This window comes from Uloborus diversus, chromosome 1, assembly GCF_026930045.1.
Source record: "Uloborus diversus isolate 005 chromosome 1, Udiv.v.3.1, whole genome shotgun sequence".
NCBI classification, from domain to species: domain Eukaryota; kingdom Metazoa; phylum Arthropoda; class Arachnida; order Araneae; family Uloboridae; genus Uloborus; species Uloborus diversus.
This window is the reverse complement of record NC_072731.1, coordinates 232,958,167-232,985,145: the sequence shown is the minus strand read 5'-3', so window position 1 is coordinate 232,985,145 and position 26,979 is coordinate 232,958,167. Positions and strand designations below refer to the sequence as shown.

Here is a 26,979-nt window from a genome sequence, read left to right as displayed (position 1 = left end):
GGCTTCTAGCACTGTAATTTTGGGATAGAGGATGAAAGAAAAAGAATCTAAAGTAACGAAGAAAGAGAACACTAAATTCTTTTACAAATATGTTCGGTTTTTCTTATCTTTCTTCTATAGCTCTTACAAAAAGTTATTGAAGAAAATTTAACTCCAGAACTTGTATTGCTGTACGAATGCAATTTTTTTTAGTAAGAACAATACAACACATTTTGAACAATTGAGCAAAATTTGTAGGATTTCAAACTGCTTTAGTGTTAGTTGTGGTGACAAAATACTTTTGTGTGTTGTAGTAATTTATCCAAATTGTTTCGTGACAAAACCACTATCAATAGGTATCGAAAAGTAATTGAACTCTTTGAAAATCGTTAATTCGGTTAAAGATCGTACTTATTGAGATCTAGACCTAATATGTATGTTTGATTGAATAATTAAAATTATTGTTTACGAATTTGTTAACTTACGTATCGTTGTTTTATGCGCAAAACACAACACATATATATTTTTTAAATTGAAAACTAATATTCCTTGTTTGAATGCACAGTTTAAGCTGAATATTGATATCATTTAAGTAAATGGAAAAACAAAAGTTTCCTTCACAAAAGAGTTTTGCTCCTTTATGCACTAAACACAAATGTTCTTATAAAATACTCGTGTTTTAAACGTACAGCTTCTTGATATCAATTTGCGTATCAGGAGGGGGGAGGGGAAGCCAACTTAAAAAAAAAATCAAAATGAAATGTTGTTTTCTGTGCAAAACACACTATTTTATCATTGAAAATTAACATTTATGTTTTAAATGCATAGTTTACGTAAAATATTTGTACCATTTAAGTGGAGGAAAAAAAAAGAAATTAACTTAAAAAAATAGTTCTTCACTTGCGTATTCATTTATTTCCTACGTCATCTTTCACTATCAATACATGTTTTTAAAAAATTCATTTAACCTTATTTCTATTTGATAACGATATCTCAAAACATATTGATTTATTTTTAAAGAAACACTTTTTTTCCCAACACTCCTCTAACCATTGAAAAACATCTGCTTCATTTAAATAATCGCTCAACATATTAACTTGGGAAAACATGCTGATATCTTTTCAGAGAAATCAACGGCGGAACAAGATGCACAATATTAATGTTAAAAAGATTTCAGTCTTTCCGGAGCTCCAGCTTGAGACAGATGTTTCCGACACGCAAAGTTTAGAGGATTTGAATCTTTTCATCGGAACAAAAGCCAAAGCGACGCCAAGAAAAGAAGTTTAGTAGAAGAATGAACCAGAAAAGAGGTAAACTAAGTTTTTTAAAAGTAAGTTGTACCCAATATGGTGAAATTGTGAGTGAACCCTTCTCATATCTTTTAAAACCGGAACTCAGCAAGGATTGGCGATATTAGTTCCTTAACTTCTATTCTTGCGGAAGAGATATGAAAGAATGGGAGGTGAAAAAATCCTGGGTAAATATGATTTAAGACCTTAGCAGGGGATGGCATCGTGTGGTTAAAAGTATTCCTTAGACTCAAATCATCGTAGAATTATGTACATAGAATAAGGTAAATCCTTTTACCATGTAATATAAAGCAAGATTAATTATCTTAATTGAATTATGAACCATGAAATAGGCACAGTTTTTAGCTGTTTCGAGGCTACTTAGAGATACTTCCACAGTGTGTGCCGGCGTAGTGGTTAGGCGTTGGCTTTTTTTATGCCCAAAGACGCGGGTTTAAAGCCGGCTCTAGTCAGTGGAAAAATACAGATAATCGTCGACGTTTATCTTGTATGAATATGTGGCATGTGAAGGATTCGTTGAGTATTCGTTTGGCTTTCAATGCTCTAGGAGGAGTAATTAAATTCTTAGAACAATTTCGCATCGAAGAGAGCCCAGGGGCCCCCATCTAATGGGGAAACTGGGTGTCCAAATTATGTGATAATGGCTATCTGTATATAGAGGTGCCGCATGAAATAATTGATGCTAACTCCTGGGGGAAGCACTAGATTCTTAAGTCTAAAAATTGTGAGAAATCAGTGCGTAGTCCTGTTATTAAAAAGAAAGAAAGAAAAAAAAAATAATTTGAATTTTGACATCTTGAATTCAAATTATGTTTTTCGCAATCACGAGTGTGCGTATGTAGGCATGCGTGTTTGTGTGTGGGGGGTATGTGTATGTGTGTGTAGGCATGTGTGTCTGTGTCTGTGTGCAGGCATGAATGTGTGGGTAGTTGTTTGTATGTGTGCGCGTATGTGTTTGTGTGTGTGTGCAAGCATGTGTATCTGTGTATGTGTCTGTGTGCAGGCATGAATGTGTGGGTAGTTGTTTGTATGTGTGTGGGTAGTTGTTTGTATATGTGTGTGTATGTGTTTGTGTGTGTGTGCATGTGTATGTGTCTATGTATTTGTGTGTGTATGTGTTTGGGTGTCTGCATGTGTAGGTGTCTATGTATTTGTGTGTGTATGTGTTTGTGTGTGTGCATGTGTAGGTGTCTATGTATTTGTGTGTGTATGTGTTTGTGTGTGTGTGCATGTTTAGGTGTCTATGTATGTGTGTGCGTATGTGTATGTGTGTAGGTGTATGTGTGTGTATGTGTTTGTGTGTATATGTGTGTGCGTGCGTGTGTAGGTGTATGTGTGTATGTGTTTGTGTGTATATGTGTGTGCGTGCGTGTGTAGGTATGTGTGTACGTGTTTGTGTGTATATGTGTGTGCGTGCGTGTGTGTGTGTGTAGTTGTGTATGTATGCGCGTGTGTGTAGTACATGGATGCAACCTGGAGACTGCTTTCGCTATAGGAGCAGCATCGTGAGGAGCCGGTCTACGGTGATGCTGCAGAGGGTGGCGGTGGAAAATAAAATCAAAGGACATCAAAACAGTCAAGTGAGAACAATAAGCAATCGTGACTGCTCAAAAAAAAAAAAAAAAAAAACAATGTCGAAATTCCCAAGCAAATGTAAAACAAACGCTATAAGTAAAAACAAGTTTATGCCATATGAACGGATTAAGGACTGTCCATAAAGAATGCACACTTTTTTTCAACATTTTCCAACCTTCACCCCTTTTCCAAACTAAGTGTTACATTTCACCTTGCCCCTCGGTCCCATTTGTCTCATGTCATACTGTTTTTTAAATATATTCTTATGAAAAAAATGCGGAGTGTCACAGTTCTGGTCAGCCTCTTCCTCCCTCTTGTACAAACGGTCACAATTTCACGAACCCCATCCCTCTCAATGATTGACATCAATTGTGGACAGCCCCTTAGGCTATCGGTCATATTACATCGATTAAATGCAGCACAAAGCAGCTGCTACCACAAAAATTCCTTCACCGTATTTTTTTTTTTTTTTTACAGAAACAGTAAAACAAACATAAATTAAGCACAAAGCACACAAAAAGAAAAGTTTGTCGTGTATTTAAATCAATAATCAATATTAAGCTATGCAACTATGACTGAACTCAAAGGTTAAAATTCACCTTTCTCAATTATCTTGCATAAATTATCCTAATTAAAATAATAATGAAATTGACTTTGTGGTTACAGAACTCGATGCAAAAAGTCCACACCCATGTCATATGACTATGCGGCATGCAAAAGATCCCTAGGGCATTTCGTTTGGCTTTGAAACATCCTCTGCAAAGTTATATCCCAAGTGCAGTTTCGCATCGATAAGAGCCCAGGTGCCTCCATCTAGTGGGGATACTGGGCATCAAATTCTTATGAAGATGACATTCCGCTGGTAAAGGTGCCACGTTAAAGAATGGAAGCCATATCGGGGTATCGCACAGGGCTGTGAATATTTGGATTCATTAATGCCCCATTGGTTACAAGGGGGTAACCATTGGTTGGCAATTGGTTGCTGCCCCATTGGTTACAGAACTTGTAATATGATGTATATTCACTTGACACTAATTATTAATTTTTAAGCCAAATGCCTTTGACAGTTTTTTGAGGATAGAAATATTCAATTAAAGTTTCTTTCTTCTTCTTTTTTTTTAAATAAATGAACTATACAGATAGAACTATTTGACATGATCTTTGTCCAAAGAAAAATATAATCTGTGTTAAAACTATCTGTAAATACAATCTATCAGTTTTGAACTTATTTATGGGTATTGAAAATGTGCTTTCAAGGTACATAGAGTATTATTTTACGGATATGTTCATTTCATAAATGTAGTATAACCCACTACTCTTAGTACTGTTGTTTATCACGTGCTTTATTGCGAATGTTTAAAACTTTTTAGTCATTCCTATCAACATGTTTTGGTCACGACAAAGCATAATCAGTGATATTTATCGATAAAATGATGGATATCGATCGAGAAAATTATTTCTACTTCTTTCGAAACTGCTTTTTAAGTAAGCGAACTCTTATATTATGCGCTTCTTTTTTTTAATTGTGTAAATGATATTCGAAGAATCCTCTCCCCCTCCCACTAATTCAAAAAAAAAAAAAAAAAAACCCAAATCGTATGTAGGTGAAAGTGAGCATCTTTCCGAGTTTTATTCATATAGTTATTCAGTATATATAGTATTTACAGCAACAGCAATTAAGATTTGAAATTATATGATGAAATGTAATTTGACTTAAAAATATTTAAACGATTTTTGCAAGTATATTAATGTAGTTTACCCGATAGGTGGGGTCAGTTCACGAAAACTGCTTTTTGTTTTTTAAGGACTTTTTTTTCATACTTTGAAAGGAAAGAACCCGAGTTTCAATGTTTTTGCTAAAGTCAATAATTTTGAAAAGTCGTGGATTTAAATTTTAATATTTAAATTCACATCCTGAAGCTAGAACTAGTTTTTTAAGCATAAGTTCCTCATCTTACCCCACCTTCCCCTAACAGTAATTTTTGCGGTTTAAATGAGTTTTTTTTTTTTTTTTTTTTGAATCATCAGTTTTATTAATAGAAATTTAAAAAATTTGAAATGAATGGACTAGAATTTAAAAAAAATCCACTTGGTTTTAGAAGTATTTCATATGAACAAAGTATTTCATATTTTCAGATTCAAAGATAATGAATTAAAAGTCACCTGAACTAACAGAAAGATCGGTTACTGAAGTGACTTTTTTCCCATCTCCAAAACATCACATTTCGTCCACAGACCGCAATAGTGAAGCGAAATTAAATTTCAGTTTTCTTATGCATGCTGTAATGTAATTAAGCTGAAATCTAGAGCTCCATTTACGGCGGTACATTATCATGTAAGTGGTAGTAAATTTTCGTCTGCTTTTTCGCATTTAAGTTTTCGTGTTTTGTCGACTGAGCTATGTATTTAATTGGAACGCTGTCTACCGTTGAACATACATTAGATTATGCGGTACGACGGAACGAAAAAAAAAGGGAATTTCCCCCCAAAATTACGGAATTTCCATAAGGACATTGCTTTTCGTTTATAGGCCTTAATGGTAAAACGAGGTTAACTTTTAATTTTCTTTCGCTGTAACTTAATGGTGCTCCAATCACCAGGTTGTTCAAGTTATTAAACGCAGGACAGCAAGTTACAGTTTATTAAGTGAGACATTTTGTGACGATTATATTAAAGACTTTGGGTCTTACGAAATTCTCGTTCAGAGTTAGCTATTTCAACTACAGAGTGTTCCAAAAAAAAAAAAAGATTCATCTCCATGATCGGCATGTTTAATGAAGAAAACAAAGACATGCTTGGATCGTAAGAATTTAATAAAGTTCAACGTGCCAACCCCACATGTTAACGCAAAGATCAGTCCCAGATCTACAAATTTGGGCCCCTCTCGCAACAAAATCTGTGGGACCTCTCCCCAGAGGCCAGTTGTGTATATTTGCAACGTTAATGAGTCTTAGTGATAGTTTTTTCTAATTTCTTGGACCTTTGGGCCCCTTAAAGGATGTGCCACCCCCCTCCCAGCTCTCACACTGCGGCGTAGATCCTTAACACATAGATACGGCAAGTTGGTGTAGTTGTTGACGCAGGAATCTTCCTGGGAGAAAGTGAGGAGAGACCACGTGACTCTCCTTCCACGGAAGAGCGCTTCGAAAAGCTGCACAAAATCTCGTAGGGATTTGAATAGTCTTCGATTTTAATTTTTTACCTCCAGCCTGAAATGCTTCGACAAATTTGTTTTCTGTCCCCCGAAAGCGCATAGTGTACTGATTCATGGTTAAGTATCTTTTTTTTTTTTTTTTCAATTTCTACAGTACGTTGTTGAGTTATAATGATTTAATAAGGAAATAGAAAAAATCGCAGAAAACCAAAGGACCGAACCACGTGGTAGACGAGGGCGAAATTATTTGATGCAAAACACATTAAGCTTTTCTACTAATACTTAGTAACTTGCCTGAAATTATCCTGGAATCTTTCTGAAGAATTCAGAATATAATAGATTTACCAAGAAAGCTTCCAAAAGCATTATTGCAACTGGTAAATATCAAGAATGTGACTCGCCTGCAATTCTTGCAAAGCTAAGGAATCCAGAGCCTTATTCGTTTCCACTGGGATCGTAGCCAATCTGGACGGACCGTTATCGAACTGAAGCATAGACTTAATAAATACCCAAAGTTAATCTTTAAACTGGTAGCTAAAAACGTTTTTCCCAGCAGTGAGAAGTCTCCATTCGTGCAACATGTAGCATTTTGACAAAGATATACTTAATATTCAGGCAGAAAATGGCTGAAAAGCTGTGAAATCTCGAAACATTCCACGGATAATTAATAACGTCTCGGATTTTTTTTTACATTGTACGTTCACCCAATGGAACAGAGCTCCTTTTTCAGTTGATCATCTGTTGACTGCTTTCCAATTGTTGCACGCAGGTGATGCATATGATAACGTAAAAGTCTGAAGTCTGGATAATGTCGACATTAGTCGGAGAACGGAGAATATCAACAATCACATATCAACGACATCGGTGAAATACCGAATATTTCCCGTGAATCACCGGTGAAAACCGACATTTTCCAACTTCAGTCCTTCACGGCAACACACATAATGTATGCTATACAAGGTGTATCTTCGGCTTACGCAGCGACAAAAACTTACCAGCATTTTTGCTGTATTAAAAATAATAAACGTGTTTTCTCCTCTTATTCGTGTCTTGTCTTTCTTGTGCTTTGTGTCGTCACTATCGCGTCAGGAAAGCGTTTCCGACCATGCATTCCTATGTGATTTATCTATCATTTATATAAATCATTATCTATTTTTTCTATCTGCCCTGAAAGTCTAGTAAACGCTGTACTGATACACCCTGTGAATATCTACAGGCTGTAGATATTCACTCCTACAATATATTTAAAGAGAGATAGGAGGATAGGGCTGAGGAAGATAGGGTCTGGTGGGGGAAAGTGGTCAATGGGGTAAAGTGGTCATACGTCAAATAAATGACTATAGATTGGAAATAAATGTTCGAATGAATGTGAAAATTTTATTTTAGGTTCGGGGAGTTAGAAACTACATTTTGAATACAAAATTTCCAAAACTGGCAAAATTTTATGTGGTAAAAAAAATAATTTGTGTAAATATGAAAAATTTAAAAATCTAAACACCTTTTTTAACTTCTTTGGGAAATTTTGTTTGTTAGAGTTATGAACAGATTGACGGCACAGAAAGTTTCCTACATATCTTAAGATCGCTTACTCATTAGCAGTTAGTTGAATATATTTTAGATCAGTTTTTAGAACAATTTCAGTAAGATGGGGTAAAGTGGTCATAATATTAGGCTTAACGAATATTGTTCTTCTAATGTCACTTAATAGTTATGTATAAAGCAGATATAAATTAAATATTAATTTCACTTAATATGTATTGTTTTTACCGTAAATGGGGTTAAATATACGAGTATATACGTATGCATACGCATATACTCATGTTGGCGCGTATATAAACGTATTCACATAAATGCACCAATAAATACGCATATGGGTATCTGCGACATGGGTATTTTTTATCTATGCAGATATACATTCGACTATACAAGTATATACTTGCTTTTACTCGTATGTATACGAACACTTATATACTCAGGTAGATACGTGTATACACGTACGTACTCGAGTAGACACTTACATACAAGCATATGACATACAAGTACACAGGGTTAGTTTAAACTCTTGGGAAAATTTTTAACAGATGTTAGAGGGGAGGATAAGAAGCAAGAATCACAAGGAACATACGGTCACAAACACAATGCTGACGCGCTACATGCACGCAAAGCCAAAGACTGATGGATGCAAAACAGGTCACAAACTTGTTACACAAAGACAATTTTGCACAACGCTTTAGGTCGTAAGAAAGTTTTAAAGCGATTGAAGAAATTTGCGGCCTGCAGCTGTAATACATGCGTCGCAATCACAAAGCACTCTCTGTTGTAATAACGAGACTTTTGAAAATCTTTCATCCGTCGCTGCGCCTTTGTTGCGATGCGTGTATTAGAACTACTACGGGCCGTAACTTTTAACAAGTGCTCTAAATATTTCTTAAAAACTAAAATTTTGAGTAAAATCATCTTTGTTTAAAAAATTTGTGACTTGTTTTGCATCCATGAGTTTCTGGCTTTTTGTGCCTGTAGCGCGTCAACGACCATAAGCTGCTTATTATTCTTTGCTTTTTATCCTCACCTCTCACACCCCTTAGATTTTTGCTCAAGAGCTTGGATTCACTTTGTAGGCATACATGTATGTAAGCGTATATACTCGTGAATACATATATGTACTGGTGTATACACGTAAATGTACGTGTATACACCAGTACATATATGCATTTAATTGTGTTTTCAGGTATATAATTGTGTTTATACGTATACATACGTATATACCCGTGCTTCCATATATACATGTATATACAAGAGTAGACCCGTACAAACACGCACTAAATGCATCCACGAATTTACTCGTGTATACCCGTATATACATTTATGTACAGTTATGTATATACCCACATGTACACTTGTACATATATGCATATATACGTCTACTATACATGTATATACTCAGGTATGCACGGTATCTACTCAAATATGAACGTGATTACTCATGTTGACACGACACGTATGTACTCGTGAATACACGCATATATTAGTGCATATACTTGTAACCATAAAAATAACCGAACTATACAAGTATTATGATTATTTAATACGGATTTGCATTTAGTTTTAACTATGACCACTTTACCCCATGCTATGACCACTTTTCCCCATCCCATGGGGTAAAGTGGTCATAAATATAAAGGGAAAAGAAAGTGTTATAAAACTAATTAAATCAATATTTTTTTTTTCTAAACTTCAATGTACTGTGCTCTTTAATAATGCAATGTAAAATAACAACAAAAAAAGTTGAAGTGTTTAAATAATTTGTTGTATTTATTATCCACCAAAGTTGAAAACCTACGATTTTATGACCACTTTACCCCACCAGACCCTACGTAATATCCACATCATTTCTTGGTTAAAGTAATAAAAATTTCTAGAAATTCGATTTCGTTCAATTCGTATGAATCAAAAACAATTTTACAAATGCCTTCTCTAGTATTCTTGAATAAGAAAGAAAATACGTTTTTAGAACTTTTTTGGGAATGCTTCCAGTCTTTACCTGTAACATAAAATCGTTTTTTCTAAAGCGAAATGGAACATTATATGTCATATTCCTTTCTGCAGGCAGGAAAAAGAACAATGTCAAAGTGACGGAGAAATTCCTCAGAAAAGATGAAAAGAACGTATGCCTGCGTGACCTAAAAGTAGAAAGGGAAGAGAATGTCTCTAAAAAGAAGTCTAAGAAGATCACTTGAATAAGATATATGGTTGAATTTATGAGGACTACGGATCGATAGTTGAGGCTACGGAAAGTTTTCCATGGAGAGAAAGCATTCTCATCCCCCATTCAGAAATGCATTGAATCAATGAAGACAGACATTGAAACAAATGTACTTTAACTGCTTGAAAGGGGTAGGTTACCTGAAATTTTTCAATTACAAGAATTCTGATCATACCACCTACTCATTAACCAATTTAACATTCGTTTAATTTTTTGTAAACATTATTATTTACCCTTTTGCGTAAAAGCTATAGTAAAAGAAAAGAACTTGTCTAGTGGTCAGAGAAGTATGACTGCGACAGAAAGGTCTGGGTTCGAATCCCGGCTCGGGCATGGACGTACTTTCTCTCTCATGTCCTCGCCCTTTTTTGTGTGAATGTGTTGTTATGCTGTGAATGGTTGCCTACACTGTAAAAACGATTCAGAAACGTTCTTGAAAAATAATAGGCAGCTCATGTGACCAATTTCAACCAGTAACATACCTTACGAAAACCAGGAGCGTTTTCCGATAAAAGTCAGTAACCTTTCTGAAATACTGCGAAATCTCCCCCCTGTTAAAGCCAGTCGCGAACCTTCTAGAAAAATTGAATGGGTTTAATGTATTTGATCAGAACCTTCCTGGTTTACCAAGAAAGTTCCAGAAGCATTAGTGCAACCATGGCCAAAGCTACGCGAATAATTGCAAGCGAGAATCAAACATATTCCTTGCCTGCAATTCCTGCCTCGCAAAGCTGCAGCTATCCAGTGATTTATTTGCTCCTATTGGGAGCTTAGTCAATCCAGACGAGCCGTAATTAAACTTAAGCCGATACACATAATAAACACGTTCAGTCAATCTTCAAACTGGTAGAAAAAAACATTTTTCACACCAGTGAAAAGTCTGCATTCGTGCGCCTTTTAGCAATTCAGGAAACTTTTTTGCGAATATACTTGATTTTGCGAGGAAATAGGTGAAAAACCTCTGAAATCCCGAAACGTTCCACGAAAATAACCAGTAACGTTTCGGAATTTTTTTACAATTTACCCTAGAAACGGGTTCTTATGACATGTGTACTGTAGAAGTCGGACTTCACACCTTATTACCGTACAGTTGTAAAAGTAAAGCAGCGCACTTCAAATTGCCAGCATAGCTGGCAAACAACAACAAAAAGAAAAGAAAAAGTTTAAAAACATAATTCCTAACAAATTAAAAATTTCGACATTAAGGATTTCTGCTAGGTTTTGAATGTTTCTTATTTTGTTGAAACGTTCTTTTTTTTTCTTCGAATAACTATGCTTTATAGTTGATTAATCCGTGCTGATAAAAGTTACAGCTTTGCATAAATTTTATTCTTCAGGATTTTTAAAAAAAATCTCAGGTGATATAATTCACTTGATATATATTGGCGAACTCTGATTTCTGACTTCAAAAAAGTTGGAGTTATTTTGAATTGGATCTCTGATTGGTCAAACTTTTAAACATAAAGTTTGAGATAAGACATATAATATATACTTTGGGATAAGACATAATATAAATCAGAAAAGAAAAATTAGAAATAAAACGGTGGCTACTAGCTCTAATCCTCTGGATTTTTCTTCTTCTTCAAATAGCTAATAACTCTATACATTTATTGCAAGCATTCTTGATATAAACTTTAAGTAGATATGCCTACAAATATGTGTACAGTAATTATGACTATCTATTACTAAAACAAAACGCAAAACGTTGAATGCAAAAATTGCGAAATGTAAAATTAGAAAGGTGCGATTAAGAAAACTTTTTTGCTCATGACTAACATTTCCCCATGGCCATAACGACATTGCTACGATGCTGGCCAGTTCTTTATAATTGCTGAAATGCGTGAGACCAAATGTAATGCTCATTTAACTATTTATGATTCAGATATTCCACATCATAAGATAATGGCCGCCTAATCACCTCAGTTAATGGAATTGTCGACCATTTTGAAAATAATTGATATTTTTCTCTGGAGCTGTGAACACGAAACACGTAATTTCATTAACCGTTTTGGAAATATTTGCTTTCGATTAGTCTCGAGTCCAAAAATGATGGGATTTTTTTTTTAAATTCTAAAATAATGAAGTTCAGTGTGATGCTTATTATTTAGAACTTTCGTTTACCTTTTATTCACTTTAAAAAGAAAAAAAAACTTTTGTTTTCCTATAGTTTATCAGGGATCTCCATTCCATGCTAAAAGTATGGAGACTAGTTCCTGAATTTCAAAATTCAGGTCACTACAAAATTTTAAAACAATTTTCTTTAGCCATAGTATACTATTTTATTAGCCTACTTTTCCGTAAAAATGAAAGAAAGAAAAAGAAAACATGAAAAAAGGCTTAAAAATATTGTTAAAAATATTGTTAAAAATAAAATAAATAAAATAATTAAATAAATATTGAAAAATAAAAAAAATAGAAACTAGGGTTTTGAGATGAGGAAAATGTGTGTCTATCGGTCTGTCCCCCCCCTCCACAATACATATTGCTTCAAAGAATCTTTATTGGAAAGAGCCCTTGATGGATGGATCTTTTACTCCCTTTTACAAAAAAGGAAGTATTGTATTCGCGAAAAAAAATTTCACTCAAAAATCGGCCTTAATTTCCATTTTTCTCACCCCCGAATGAATGTTAAGTTCTTTTTTTTTTTTCGACCCGACCACATGTGGATATATGCCTAGGAACTTACAGACACCCAAAATATCCATTTTGACGACCCCCGAGATAATTACAACGAGTTTTCTCGTGACGTCTGCATGCACGTATGTGCGTATGTGTGTATGTATGTCGCATAACTCAAGAACAGAATGTCCTAGAAAGTTGAAATTTGGTACTTAGACTCCTAGTGGGGTCTAGTTGTGCACCTTCCTTTTTGATTGCATTCGGATGCTCCAAAGGGGGTCTTTTGCCTCTTTTTGGGGGGAAATCATTGTTAATTTCGATGTAAACTCAAGTGGTGTTATAATTGGCGAACACTTGGCGATACATCGCCAGTCTTTTGTTCGCCAAGTTTTGTCGCCAACTTGGCGACAAATTTGGCAATTTTTTTTAAAATTTTATTATTATTATTTTTTTTAATCTGGTTCCAATTTGACCTCTGTTGGTGATATTTAGAGAGTAAACTATTGTATCACATTAAAACTGCCAATAATGAGAAAATGACATTAAATTGGAGTAAAAGAAAGTCATGTGATGCACACATCAGTTCGTTTTATTTAGCTATTTCATGGCAATTTTTTGAACTGTTTAAAAATTTTGAATATTACCGCCTCCCCTACTGGAGAATTCAAACAATTTAATTTAAAACCAAAAAAAAAAAAAAAAACCACCAAAATCTTTTTTGATTCCAAAAATTAAAAAAAAAAATCCGCAGATTCTGAATATTATCTCAATTTTCGGTTTCACGAAATAAGAAAAAAGTAATAAATAAAAATTGAAATAGCATATATCGTAGACTTAACGTTCAGAAGGGGGGGGGTAAAGTTCGTGAAAATATGACAGTTTTTAACGAGGGAGGGAGGGGTTAACAATAACTGGGACACCCCACATTTTTTTATAAGATTAAGTTTATGAAAAGTAGCGTCACATGTGATGGTGAAATATGACACTTTGTAACAAAGGGGGAGGGAGAGGGTAACATGAAGTGTCACATCACACATTTTTTATAAGATTATGTCTTTGAAAAGTAGTGTGACATGTAATGGTGAAGTGCGACACTTTGTGACAAGAGAGAGGGGGATAAAAATGTTGAGAAAAAGTGTGGCATCATTTATATGGATACCCGTAACTATGGTCATCCTACTAAAACTTGTATTCATTCATGTAAATGTTTTGCTAATTTAAAATGGATACAGTTCCATGCGAGAAAAAAAGAGCTCAATATATTTTGTTCTTGAATCATATTGATTCTTTAAAAAATTCTATTCTGGGTGTTAAAGAAAACTTTTAAAAAAAGTATAAGGGTAAAAAAACCTATTTTATCGGCTTTAAAGCGCTTTTTTATCTAAGCCAAGCTGAATAGAAATATGCTTTTTCTCATGCCACTTTCGTCAAATGTTTATTTTAAGCTGAAAGAAAATACTATTTTTCAGTGACATATTGATATATCAACTATTTGTTTGCACATCCTATCAAAAATTATCGGGAATGTTTGCTCAAAGTTTTACTGTTTCAACAAGTATGGAGTGGGCTGAGATATCAAATGCATAGGTTAGAAAATATTCATTGGGATTGCTGAATGATTTATTAGAAAAAACTGAGAATTAAATACGCTCTTTAACCGTGATTTTATTACAAAACTTATCTTTAGATTAAACTTTACTAAAATTATTATTAAATTGAATGCTAAATATAGATTAATTAATTTGAAGATTTTAACAAATAGGTATTTTCAGTCAATTTTTCCATAAAATCAAAAAGACGATTAAGGTAAAAAAAAAATCATGAAAACAAATACTGTACTTAAAAAATGTACTTTTAAGTACATTTTTCATATTGTAAAAATATTGGAAGAAAGAAGAAAAAGAAAAAAAAAAGCAATTTTTCTTAATCGTATTAAAATTAAAGGAAAAGGAATTTTGAAAGTAAGCTTTTTTAGAAGCAAGAAAAATTATGTTGAGCGATCTGTCTGCCTTTCTGTCTGTCCCTCCCTCCCCCCATGCAATATTTTAAGGAAATCTGATTCGAGTAAAACTTTTTATTCCAGACAGATTTCAAGGTCATGTTTTATTTATTAATTTTTTTTTTAATTCCGTAACTTTTTCTCAATTCTGAATAATTTTTATAAAATTCGAAAAAAAAAAAAAAAAATTGAAATTCACTATTTTGTGAACCAAAGTTAAAGGAAATCTTTCGTGAATAAAATTTCTGATCTGTAATATAAATTTTAAAAGAGAGTTTTATTTCAATATTATTAGATAATTTTTTGAACAGTCCAAAAATATTTAACATCTGCTGATGTTAAATATTTTTTGCTTAATAAATTTTGCTTAAAGATTGGACACTATCTACAGATGGCATCAAAAAGCTTTAAACGAGTGTCTTTCAACTCTTTTGGTAATGCAACTTCGTGAGATTAGTGAAAAAATAGAAATGGATTCTCCCCCCCCCCCTACCTGAAACTTTCCAGAAAAAGTAATGGAAGAAATTTTTGGAAGTGAAAGTAGTGGCTATCATTTCTCCAACTTCTCGCGTTCTAAAAATTTACTTTGTTGAGGCAAACCTAACCTGGCAGCATCGTAATGGTGCGGTTAGGATCTGCGTAGCCTTCACAGTGCTGCCAGGTTAGGTTTGCCCCAACTCTAATTTATCTTCCAATTATTTATACACGTCCTCTAAAATTCATTCAAGATTGGCATGTCAATCATGATCTACCTTTTGGCCACTTCCGTGATATACTGTTACAAAACCCTTTTGCGATGTACCTTTTGTTCATAGTTGTTCGAACCTTCTTTGTCTGCATTTGCTGGAATGTTAACCATTTTCATATATAATTATGTACTGATACCTTTCAAGCAAATTTGAAGTTGCTACTTACATGGTGTTGTAATTTTACTGGAATCATTGTATTTTTCTATCTATGATATTAATCTTAATTGGTATATTAGTGGGGAAATGTACATATAACAGTTTCAAAAAAAAAAAAAAAAAAAAAACTCAGACACAGGTTGATTTTTTAAAAAAAATCGTTTCTCCAGAACATGCTTAGAATGTTTTTTGATCGACCATTTCAAAATAATGTTACACGAACAAATACTGTGTCATTTTCAAAAATGATGTTTTACGGAAATTACATACAAGGCCGTACCAGAAGGCAGTGTTGAAAATGTTTTAGGTTTTTTTTTTCGCAAACCTAATGCAATTCTCCAATATAGTATCCTGTCTTTTATTTGCCACCATTAAGGCGCAGATGTCAATGGCGTAAGGGTTTTTGATGCCCGATTTCTCACCAGATAGAAGCACCCGGATTACCTTCGATGCGAAACTGCACTAGCAATTTAATTTTGCTGAGGGTACTCCGAGCCAAATGAATACCCCCCTCCCCAAGGGATCTTTGATATGCTGCATAATCATGCGGGCGCTGACGAGTTTCTACCTTTCAAAAATGTATCAACTGGCCTTTTTTGAACACACGTCAGATCCCGGGACCAAAGACGTATGATGCCAAAATTTTACCCAACATTTTGCTACGTAGTTCGGAAAAATTAATAGATATGAGGTAATACGAATTTTAATTACTAAGAAAGGCTCATAAATTTAAGGAAATAGTCAAAGTATTTCAGATTTCAAATTTATTAGTTAAATTCTGGGCAATTTCATTTTAAAACTGTAATATCTCGAGTGAAATATTGAGTAAAAATTTAATCAAAATATGGTGAGTTCTTCAGAAAACCTTAACGCTTCAAGATAATTCAATAACTGATTTTTATTTTCTAATACTTTAAAGATGTACTTATAATAAATAGGGATTTATTATTATTATTATTATTATTATTTAAATAAATCGCTGTATTTTTGTCGCCAAATACACTTTAGGAATATATGAAACACAGCAACGAAGTTTAAACTTTTAATGCACTGCACACAGCTGAAAATGTCACATTTCTTTAATTTAAACGCATTTGCCTGACATTAAATTTAATCTTACTCGCCGCTGAATCAACTTACTAAATATTTGCGTTGGAAATATGCAATGAAGTTTGATAAAACTTTAACTTTTGTCTTTTGTTTTAATATTTCTTTTTAATGAAATAAAGCTTAAAAAAATCTTCTCCCAGTTAGAAAGAAAAAACGGAAACGTGTTCATTTCCTAATAAATTCTGGGCAATTTCATTTTAAAACTGCAATATCTCGAGTGTAATATTGAGAAAAAAATTAATCAAGATTGGGTAAGACTCTTCAGAAAACCTTAACGCTTCAAGATCATTCAATAACTGATTTTTATTTTCTAATACTTTAAAGATGTACTTATAATAAATAGGGATTTATTATTATTATTATTATTATTATTATTTAAATAAATCGCTGTATTTTTGTCGCCAAATACACTTTAGGAATATATGAAACACAGCAACGAAGTTTAAACTTTTAATGCACTGCACACAGCTGAAAATGTCACATTTCTTTAATTTAAACGCATTTGCCTGACATTAAATTTAATCTTACTCGCCGCTGAATCAACTTACTAAATATTTGCGTTGGAAATATGCAATGAAGTTTGATAAAACTTTAACTTTTGTCTTTTGTTTTAATATTTCTTTTTAATGAAATAAAGCTTAAAAAAATCTTCTCCCAGTTAGAAAGAAAAAACGGAAACGTGTTCATTTCCTAATAAATTCTGGGCAATTTCATTTTAAAACTGCAATATCTCGAGTGTAATATTGAGAAAAAAATTAATCAAGATTGGGTAAGACTCTTCAGAAAACCTTAACGCTTCAAGATCATTTAATAACTGATTTTTATTTTCTAATACTTTAAAGATGTACTTATAATAAATAGGGATTTCGTTTATTATTATTATTATTATTATTATTATTTAAATAAATCGCTGTATTTTTGTTGCTGAACACATTTTAGGAACATATGAAACACAGCAACGAAGTTTAAACTTTTAATGCACTGCACACCGCTGAAAATGTCACATTTCTTTAATTTAAACGCATTTGCGTGACATTAAATTTAATCTTACTCGCCGCTGAATCAACTTACTAAATATTTGCGTTGGAAATATGCAATGAAGTTTGACAAAACTTTAACGGTTGTCTTTTGTTTTAATATTTCTTTTTAATGAAATAAAGCTTAAAAAATCTTCTCCCAGTTAGAAAGAAAAAACGGAAACGCGTGTTCATTTCCTAATAGAGAAGCAAACTTCCAGAGCCGAGACAATTTAATCTAATTTTCTTTGGCCAGCTGTGTCAATCCAATTCGATATTATGAAACAAAAATATTTGAATCATGTTTGACAGAGTAAACTTAATAAAAACTACCCTATGCTTCCGTATAAGCTATGCTGTGCACATATCTTCCTTTGTCGTAAAACAGCGGTTGCTGCTGTTCAACGGATATTTTAAAAATATTCGAAATCTGTGGAAAAAGTAGACTTGTTGGAAAGTTTTTAGTAACATTTAAGTTCATTTTTTTTCAGTCTGACTGGTGACGGAAAAAAAAATAAAAAAAACAGATTCATTCGACATTTCATTGATTTTTGTTTAATTTTGATATGATGAATGCGTCTGCAAAAGATTACTTTTGGGCCTGAAGTTTTTGTAACCCCTATAGTTAAACTAATTGTTGCTTTTGGCTTAGTTGTAAGTGTGACATTACCTTATAGCTTTAACTAACAACATCTGTTTTTGTAATCTAAAGATTAAAATAACCAAGATTATAAATACACACACACACACACACATGCAATACTTTTTCAATTAAAAAATTTTTATAGCCCTAGAACAAGCGTATCAAATAATCTTTACAGTCTGCGCTGTGTAACATTGTTTTTCTAATACCTAACTATGTTTTTCTCATGGTTATAACTGTTTAGTTTCTGTCCTGCTGTGAGCATAAAGCAGCACATAATTATTGTATTGAACGTTATGGCGTGCAAGAGTAATAATACCAATTAAAGTTAACTGAGAGTTGATGCAAAAGTATGACATTTTTTTAGTTAGTTGTAAAATCATTTAATTTAAAAAATAGGCATTCTATTTCTAAGAAAATAGAAGGTTTCGTTAATCGAGAAAAAACATTCAGAAGTTATGATTTAATTATATTTGCTAATTGTATACTATTATTATTCTATAATTATCTAACACATTTTTCCTAAATATCATCTTTGAAAAAAAATAAGGGTTCAAGTGATCACTGTTCCAAAAAAAATTCTTAAATTGAAAAGTTTATTAATTTAATTATTATTATTTTTGTTTTGATATAAAATGCTAGACATCATTCTCCATATTCTTATTTGCATATTTATGCACGAAATTTTTGAGAATTTTAAATGAAAACTATTCTTTGAAGTTAATGTACAGAATAAATATGACATATTATTTATTTATACATCCTTTCAGGATGTTTCTGTTATGAATTTTAAATTTCAGCTGGGAATTATGAATGTCAAAAAAGAGTTTGAAATCCAAGCGTTGAGATTTTCATGAACTAAAACGTAACGGAAGACATTTTCTATTAGTAACTCTGTTTAAGACCTAATTAATTTGTGTCAGATTACATTTAATTAACAAAATTAAAAAATTTCCTGCTGAAAAGACATGATGAATTCTATAGAGGAATTAAGAGATTACTTCAGTTGAAATTATGTTAATGCCTTTTCTTTAAGATTTCAACTTACTTAAAGTACCATGATGGAACATAAAAAGAGTAATTGAATGACGTATTCTCCCGAAAGGATTATAGAAGGTATTTGATATATGTAATTTAATATTTATTTTTAACAGATGATGTAAAATATTTTAAACCTTTGATAGTCAGGACCTGACTCTAATGAACATTTGACTAGGGCCTAAACCTCTATTCAACCCACCCCCTCTTAATCCGGCATCTTGACTTAAGGTTAATTCGCTAAATTGATTTTTATCTAAAACATTTTGCTGATGATGGTTAAAGTTAGTAAATAAGAAGCATTTTGATACACGTATAACATTACTTTCGAGTTTTTGTTTAAAAAAAAGAGAAATAATTCAAACGTTTTAATATATTTACAGGTAGCGATTTTTGGGCCCCTTCACTTTTAGAGACACCGTTAGCCCATGCAGTAGTCAAGTCCTGTTGATATCTATGTCGTCTAGGGCTGTCCTGTAATAATAACATCAGTGAGTCATCTAAGTAAACCGTAGGTAGATTGTGTATTGTTTAAAAAGTTGTTTAAACCATCGTGATCCTTGCCACTACAAAAATCATACTTTTACAGGCTAATTCAAAACTATTATTTGGCTAAATGGTTGATGAATAATCTTTTCATCCCAAAATGAAAAAATTGCATTCTTTTTAAGCTAAACGTTTTCCAAAGCACGTACGTCTGTTGACTAAGTAATTAAAGAGCAAATAGTACGTGCCAAATCACCAAAATTTACAACATGAGGAAATTTGAAAGGTTCAGTAAAAATCGATTTTAGTGTATGAATTTAAAACAAGGACTATTAATGATAAATAGAAGGAACGGGACGTATATAAATGTATCATTAAAGAAAGTCATAGATCGTAATCTCAGTCTTTTTTTTTTCGGATTACTTTAAGTTTTTATAACTATTTTTAATATATAGTACGAGTAAAAAAGTATTGCATTATCATAATTGGAAAAAATGAATTGAGTAAAAAAATAATTTTAAAAAAGTAACTTCAAAAATTAAAATATTTCAACAGTTTATAACTTAGTTTCTGACCGAACTCAGTATGTTTTATTTGAACCCAAATGATTTTTATTTGAAACATGTTTTGAAAGGGGAACTTTTTTTTCTTCTAGTGGGAGTTGCGTCAGCTCCTCGCTTTTTGCAGAGCTAGTGCTTTCCTCGGGATGGGTACCGATACTTTCATTTGGTACCACTATCGTCGAATTGCCATTACCATTTGAGAATGTTTCCGCTCAGTTTACCACCAGATGGATGGACTGAGAAATAATTTTTTTTAATTTAGTGCTCAATCCACTGTTTCGGGTGTGACATTCTTATGCAGGGATCGTCTGTAAATTATGTCACGCGTCGAGGGTTAGGGGGGTTCGTGAAAGGGTGGCAGCCTGTGACAACAAGGAGGTGTTTCCAAGAAGGGTGACATCACACATTTTGGTTAAAATAACCCCAGAAAAATCTTTATTTAGTATAGTGTGACACGCGAGAAGGAGGTAAGGTGAAGTGTCAAACTTTCTGACAGGTGGAGAGGAGATCAGATATGATGGAGACAAATGTTTCATCATTTATGGACAGCCCCATGTACAGGGTGTTCCGTTTTAACCTGCAAAAAACCTCTATTTTCGCAACCGTTAGTCCTAGATGCATACTTCCAATTGCAAAAATATTCAAAATCAGATGCAAGGTTAAAATATTGAAAGTTTGAAGCGAAAATGAAAATGATTCAAAAAATACAAAATTTAACTTTTTATACGGGCCCTAGGTCCCCTTACTTACATTCAGGGAAATAATCTCCATTGAAAAATAATTCCAACACAGAAAGTTTGACATTAGTACGACCAAACTTCACCGAGATGTAAAACGCAGCGTTTTATGACTTACACCACTTTACACTCACCGTCAATAACACCTTTTGGGGGAAAATATAGTAGTTAACAAGGGTTTAAAATTATATGTGTGCATAAAGTGGGTTTTCAGATTGAGGTTTTGTATTGCGTTTTTTGCGTACCATGGCATAACATTTGCATTTATTTTTGAATAGCAATTAAAAAATAAGTACTTTGTTTTTTACTTCGACAACCTGTTATTGTTTTGAAAGGGCGATAAGTTCCAGTCTCATCTTCTACATCCCTTAAAATTTTGAATTCGAATATCTCCCTGAGTTTTTGTCGCACAAGTGTGAAATTTTTTGTGTTAGTAATATCTTTCAATCGAGATTGTTTCCCAAAACTTAAGTTGGGGGACCTGGGGCACGTATAAAAAGTTAAATTTTGTATTTTTGACTCATTTTTATTTCCGCTTCAAACTTTCAATATCTTAACTCTGCATCTGATTTTGAACATTTTTGCAATTTGAAGTATACATCTAGGACTAACGGATGCGAAAAAAAAAGGTATTGCAGGTTAAAACGGAACACCCTTTGCATTTATATTTGCCCTGTATTATTTATTTATTTTGATACATTTGAATATAAGAAATCATTACGCATCTTAATATAATGGATCAGTTTTTTTTTTGTGTACTGAAAAAATAAAGATGTGTACGTGTTGTGGGCGTGAGCTTCATGTCAAATAAGATAGTGACATAAAAGTCACAAATGGATTGAGAATTTGTGACTTTTATAACCCTACGTTTCTGTCACTATCTGTCAATTTTCTTTCTTACCTCCAAGATGAATTCCTTGACCAATGCTTGCGGCTGGGGGACCACGCTTTTGTCAGCAGAAACGGCCAACTGGATGCTGCCAGCGTAGGAGATGACGGAAAAGACGACGGGGATCTCTGGACGAGGGGACATCCAGTAGGTGATCTTCTTCAGCTTCTTCGCTCCGAGCATCAGCATCTCTTCTGGACCCGGCACGTTGGCGAGAACTACACTAGCCTGGAAGAAATTCAGACACAGAGCTGTTAAAAAAGCTGAATATTTCAAACATTATTACGGAAGTAATGCAATAATGCAAAAAAGACAAAAAGTACAAACGTAAGGCCCGTTTAAGCTACACTGTAAAAACGAGTCAGAAACGCGTCTGGAAAATAATGGGCAGCTGATGTGCCCAATTTTTGCCAGTAACATATCTTGAAAAAACCAATACTGTTTTCCGCTAAAATTCAGTAACCTTCCTGAAATTATCATGGAAGCCTCCTGAACAATTCATAAATCTTTGCGTTAAAAGCCAGTCGCGTGTCTGGAAAATTAGAGTAAACTTAGGAATGTATAATATAATAGCTCCACATCTTCCTGATTTATCAAGGAAGTTCCAAGAGCTTTATTGCAAACATGGCCAAAGCTAAGCCAAAATTGCAAGTAAACGACGAGAATTTTACCCGCCTGCAATTCTTGCAAAACAAAGTAGTCCACACTTTTTCGCTCCCTTTGGGAGCTTAATTAGCATGGACGAGCCGTAATTGAACTGAAGCCGATGCACTTTATAAATACGTTCAGTTAATCTTTAAACTGGGAGCTAAAAATATTTTTCACAACAGTGAAAAGTCTGCATTCGTGCGACTTGTAGCAATTCAGGAAACATTTTGACAAGGATACTTGATTTTTCCAGGAAGTGGATAAAAACCATTAAAATCCCGAAACGTAACACGGAAATACCCAGTAATGTTTCGGAATTTTTTTACAGTGTACAAATAAGATAAATAAATACCTTTGTGCAGAACAGAAAAGTAAGAAATAACAACTTCAGAAAAGCACAAATTCGCAGATTACTGCTTTTCTGACGTTGTTATTTCTTACTTGACTGTTCTGCACAAAGGTATTTATTTACATTATTACGAAAGTTTCTCTGTTGCTAGCCTCTTTCCTCCTTTCCTCTTTCGGCGTCGGAGGAAAGTTTGAAAGAGGGAGGAATTCTGTGTTAATTACATTTTATTATCTTCATTACTCTCCTCCTTTTGCGCTGTTTTACCTATTTGCAAAGTTGAGTTAGGAATGAATTGCTCATTGTTTTAGGCATTTTTCACACAAAGTAACATAGTTGAATCAACTTTCGAACGAGGTTATTAGGAAGTGTAACCAGGTTGAAAAAAGAAGGAATCACCTGTCATCCTTTACACAACAGTCTGCTGTGCCTGCAGTAGCGTAAATAGGGGTTGGCAGGAGTGGCTCTCGCCAGGGGCGCATCAACCAAAAGGGCGGTATTTCGACTGATTTAAAAAAGAAAAAGAAATTTAAGAGGAATTTTTTTTGATCATAGAATTTGAAAAAACGCTTTAATTAAAAAAAAAAAAAAAAAAAAAACTCGCAAGAAAAAGAGCTAGAAAAGGTATATATATATATATATATATATATATATATATATATATATATTCACATACATAACATCTACTGGGAAGGAACATTGGGCAGCGTTGAAAACAATTCTAAAAAAAAAATAAGAAAAAAAATACAGCGCTGCCTCCTATTTGGCAAATCAATTAATCAAGATGCTCCGGTGACTTCCCATGTGGGCGACCCTGGGGGGAAGGGGCGCAATTTCTTTAGTTCGCCAGGGGCGCTAGATCCCATAGTTACGCTACTATGTGCCATGCAACATCCTTCACACAACAGCCACATGTGCCACTACTATTTTCATCCCGATGTGTGTAATAAACTTTGAAGTTGATTACACTCATCGGGAAAGAGCCAAGCATTTGCTCTGCACCCTAACAAACAAGTCACCCTAGTAAACCGAGTCAACTCGGTTCAGTTTTAACAGCGTTGTGGTTCAGCTGCTCGAGTAAGTTCGACTTAAGAAGTGTTCATTCAACTAAGTTGCTACGTGTGACGACAACAGAAAACATTATTCAATTTTCAGCTGCTCGAGTAAGTTCGACTTAAGAAGTGTTCATTCAACTAAGTTGCTACGTGTGACGACAACAGAAAACATTATTCAATTAGCTGACAGGAAACATTTTCAAAAAAGTGATTCCACTAACCACCTCGTGTTTGGGAGGCCTTAATGTGTGAAAAGTTCATGAAACTCGATCTTAAACAGCGATACAAACTGCTTCTGTTCAATTTCAGCTGATTGAATGAATATTCATTTGTATTGTAGTCTCATTTGAAATCCATGATTACGTTTATTTCATATTCTGAATTTCAGTTTTTTATTTCTTTTTACAAAGTAAAGAAAGCAAAGTAATATCACCAGCTACTATAGTAGTACTACCCAGTACTATAGTAGTTGACTCTTATAAGGAAAAAAAAATGACAAAAAGCCTAATAGGATTGTGTAAAAATTACAAAATTATAAAATAGTTTTAAATTAGCATTTTATTCTTAGCTGATCTTTTGGTGCCTGTGTTTCTCTAGTTAGTTTTTTTTTATTTATACTAAATATGTAATTCAATATCAGTTTATTTTTTATCTATATTATCTCTTGATTAAACTTATTACTTTTAACGATAGATTTTTGAACTCAGCTGGTGACAAATACCACTCATTGTAAACTCTTTAACACAAAGTAATATTTCTTTGAAAAATATTACTTTTTGTTGATTTTTATTTAATACTAGCTGTACCCGACGCGCGTTGCTACGCCAACAAAAAAAATACATCATTATACTGATTTTCATGACAATCGGTTGAACGGGGCAGAAGTTGCTACTCTGCAGTACATATATATATAACAATTTTCATAATAATCGGTCCAGGTATCAAGTGAAGCCGTGACTATACTCAAATTTTGTACTCACGCAGTTTGCAAGATCAATCAATCGCTAAAAATATCAAATAGAAAAAGTTTCAAATCCCCCCGTTGTATGAAAAGTCATAAAACAATAAAGAAAGAATTTATTTGTTCAAACTCAAGAAAAATAGTAACAGCTAACTTCTTATCAATGAGATCTTTCACGCGAATTAATTTCTGCAGCCGATAATTTTATTCGTATTTATCCAATGGATTGTAACTTAAATTGGAATAAAAAAGAAACTATCGATCGGATTTTTTTCGAACTGGTCTATAAACATTCCCAGTACCAAAAATAACAAACGGTGAAAGTTTCAGCCAAATCTGCCGGGTAGTTTTTGAGTTCATGGATGACATACAGACAAACATTCATTTATATATATATAGATTTTGCAATGTATTTACTGAACAAGAAAAGTTAGAAACTCATCATGAATAATTACCAGTTAAAGTTCGCCATTTTTTAGCATCAAGAAAGTAATGAATTAGATAAATTTAAGTAACATATCATTTTCCCCTTTTTTCACGCTATTTTTTAAACCAATTTCCTTTCTTCAAGTATCAATGCTCATCTCATTACAGAAGTATAAACGCGAAACACCCAATAAAAATACTTTTAAATATAGATAGCTTTAATCGTTATTTTTCGTTAGCTCAATTTAGAGAGAGGAACAACTTCATTATATATTCATAACACAAACAACCTAGTAACTAACATTTCTTGTTTGAAAATTGAAAATTCTGTTATTTAGATCAAAAATCGCATTAAGGATTACTGAAAAGAAGTTTCCACAAAAAGAAAGCGAATGTAACTAGCATTATGGTAACCTACTGTAGCGCAGATTTTCCATTAGCGCCCTGCCACTTCCATCTGTTAATCTCATTAGAAACGTCTTCTGCATATGCGTTGACTTAGCTAAGCTTTCGCTTAAGGCCATTTCTAATTCCCGTCTTGAAATCTCGTTAAGAGGGACAAAGATAATTCCTAATATGTTTATGAAGCAAATAGATAAATAAGGAATCAAAATGGTTTGTTGATTTCAAACATAAACTTAACATCAAAATACAAAATATTAAAGAAAAGAGTTCAAGGAAATTTTAGTCTTCGCATTTTAAGCGGGAACATACATCTGATAATTAAAATTGATATTTAGAGTCACTTTATACACTAACAAAAACCGTAAACGAGGTTTTAGAAAATAATATAAACACTGTAACTAATAAACGTGACGTGTTAGACACCCGTATAAGATTAGGCAATTCTGGTTATCATTCAGTAAATTATTCAATACACGCAACGTTATTAATGTTAGAAACATAGTGTCGCACAATGTAAACATTATGATCTAACGAATAGGTAAAGATTATTATTATTTTTAACGTTCGCCGCATAAAAGCTCTACACTGGTCGCGCTTAATCTGCGTCCCACGGGCTATGTAAGGCCCGTGAAACTGATCAATGTGAATCGTTATTATGTTGGTTCGAAAACTATCCTCTGTAACTCTCCAAAACAACCGATTCTCTTAATTCGGTAATTTCAGTTCCAGGGTCAAATAGTCAGAGATTAGTTTCTCAAAAGCAGGTGGAAACTGTGTTAATAAACTGGAGTGGTAACAACAATTTTTGGTTTGAAATTTTCTCTGCATTTTCTCGTTTTCCCATGTTATAAAGCAAAAATAAGTATATTTAAATTTTATACGTGTTCTGGCCCATGAGATTCATTTTAATATGAGACGCGGCCCTCGGCCCTATGGGTCTAAAAAGTTGCCAGGGTCTGATTACTGAATAGGCCGAATAGGCCGTGGCCCAAGGCTCTCGTTATTTAGGGCCCCAAAAGGAAAAAAAATGTTTTAGCTAATGTCTAAAATTGTTCTATCCAATGACTAAAGTTGTAAAATTTTAATACAGGGGGCTCCAAAAAATTATTTGGCTTTGAGCCTCTTATATCTTGATCGAGTCCTGTACACCACTGTCTAGTTGTACCAATCTAAATAAGAAATGTTGGTGAGCAGAGGCGGCGAGTAGGGCTTATAAGTGCGGGGGCAAAAAAATTTTAAGGAAGTTGAAGACAATTTTAGGCTATCTTGAGTGATTGGGGGAAGGGGGGGGGGGGGCTTCTGATGTTTCACGCGTAAATGTTTTGAAATTGTAGTTTTAAAAACGCCATTTA

At 33.4% G+C, this 26,979-nt stretch overlaps 1 protein-coding gene across 1 annotated transcript in view; it reads right to left on the bottom strand.

Annotated features, from left to right (window-relative positions):
• LOC129219296 (uncharacterized) overlaps positions 1–26,979 on the bottom strand; it is a 96,765-nt gene that overhangs the window by 19,249 nt on the left and 50,537 nt on the right. The window contains exon 3 of the mRNA XM_054853642.1: positions 21,799–22,014. Coding sequence (XP_054709617.1) covers positions 21,799–22,014 — 216 coding nt within the window. The remainder of the gene's footprint in view (positions 1–21,798; positions 22,015–26,979) is intronic.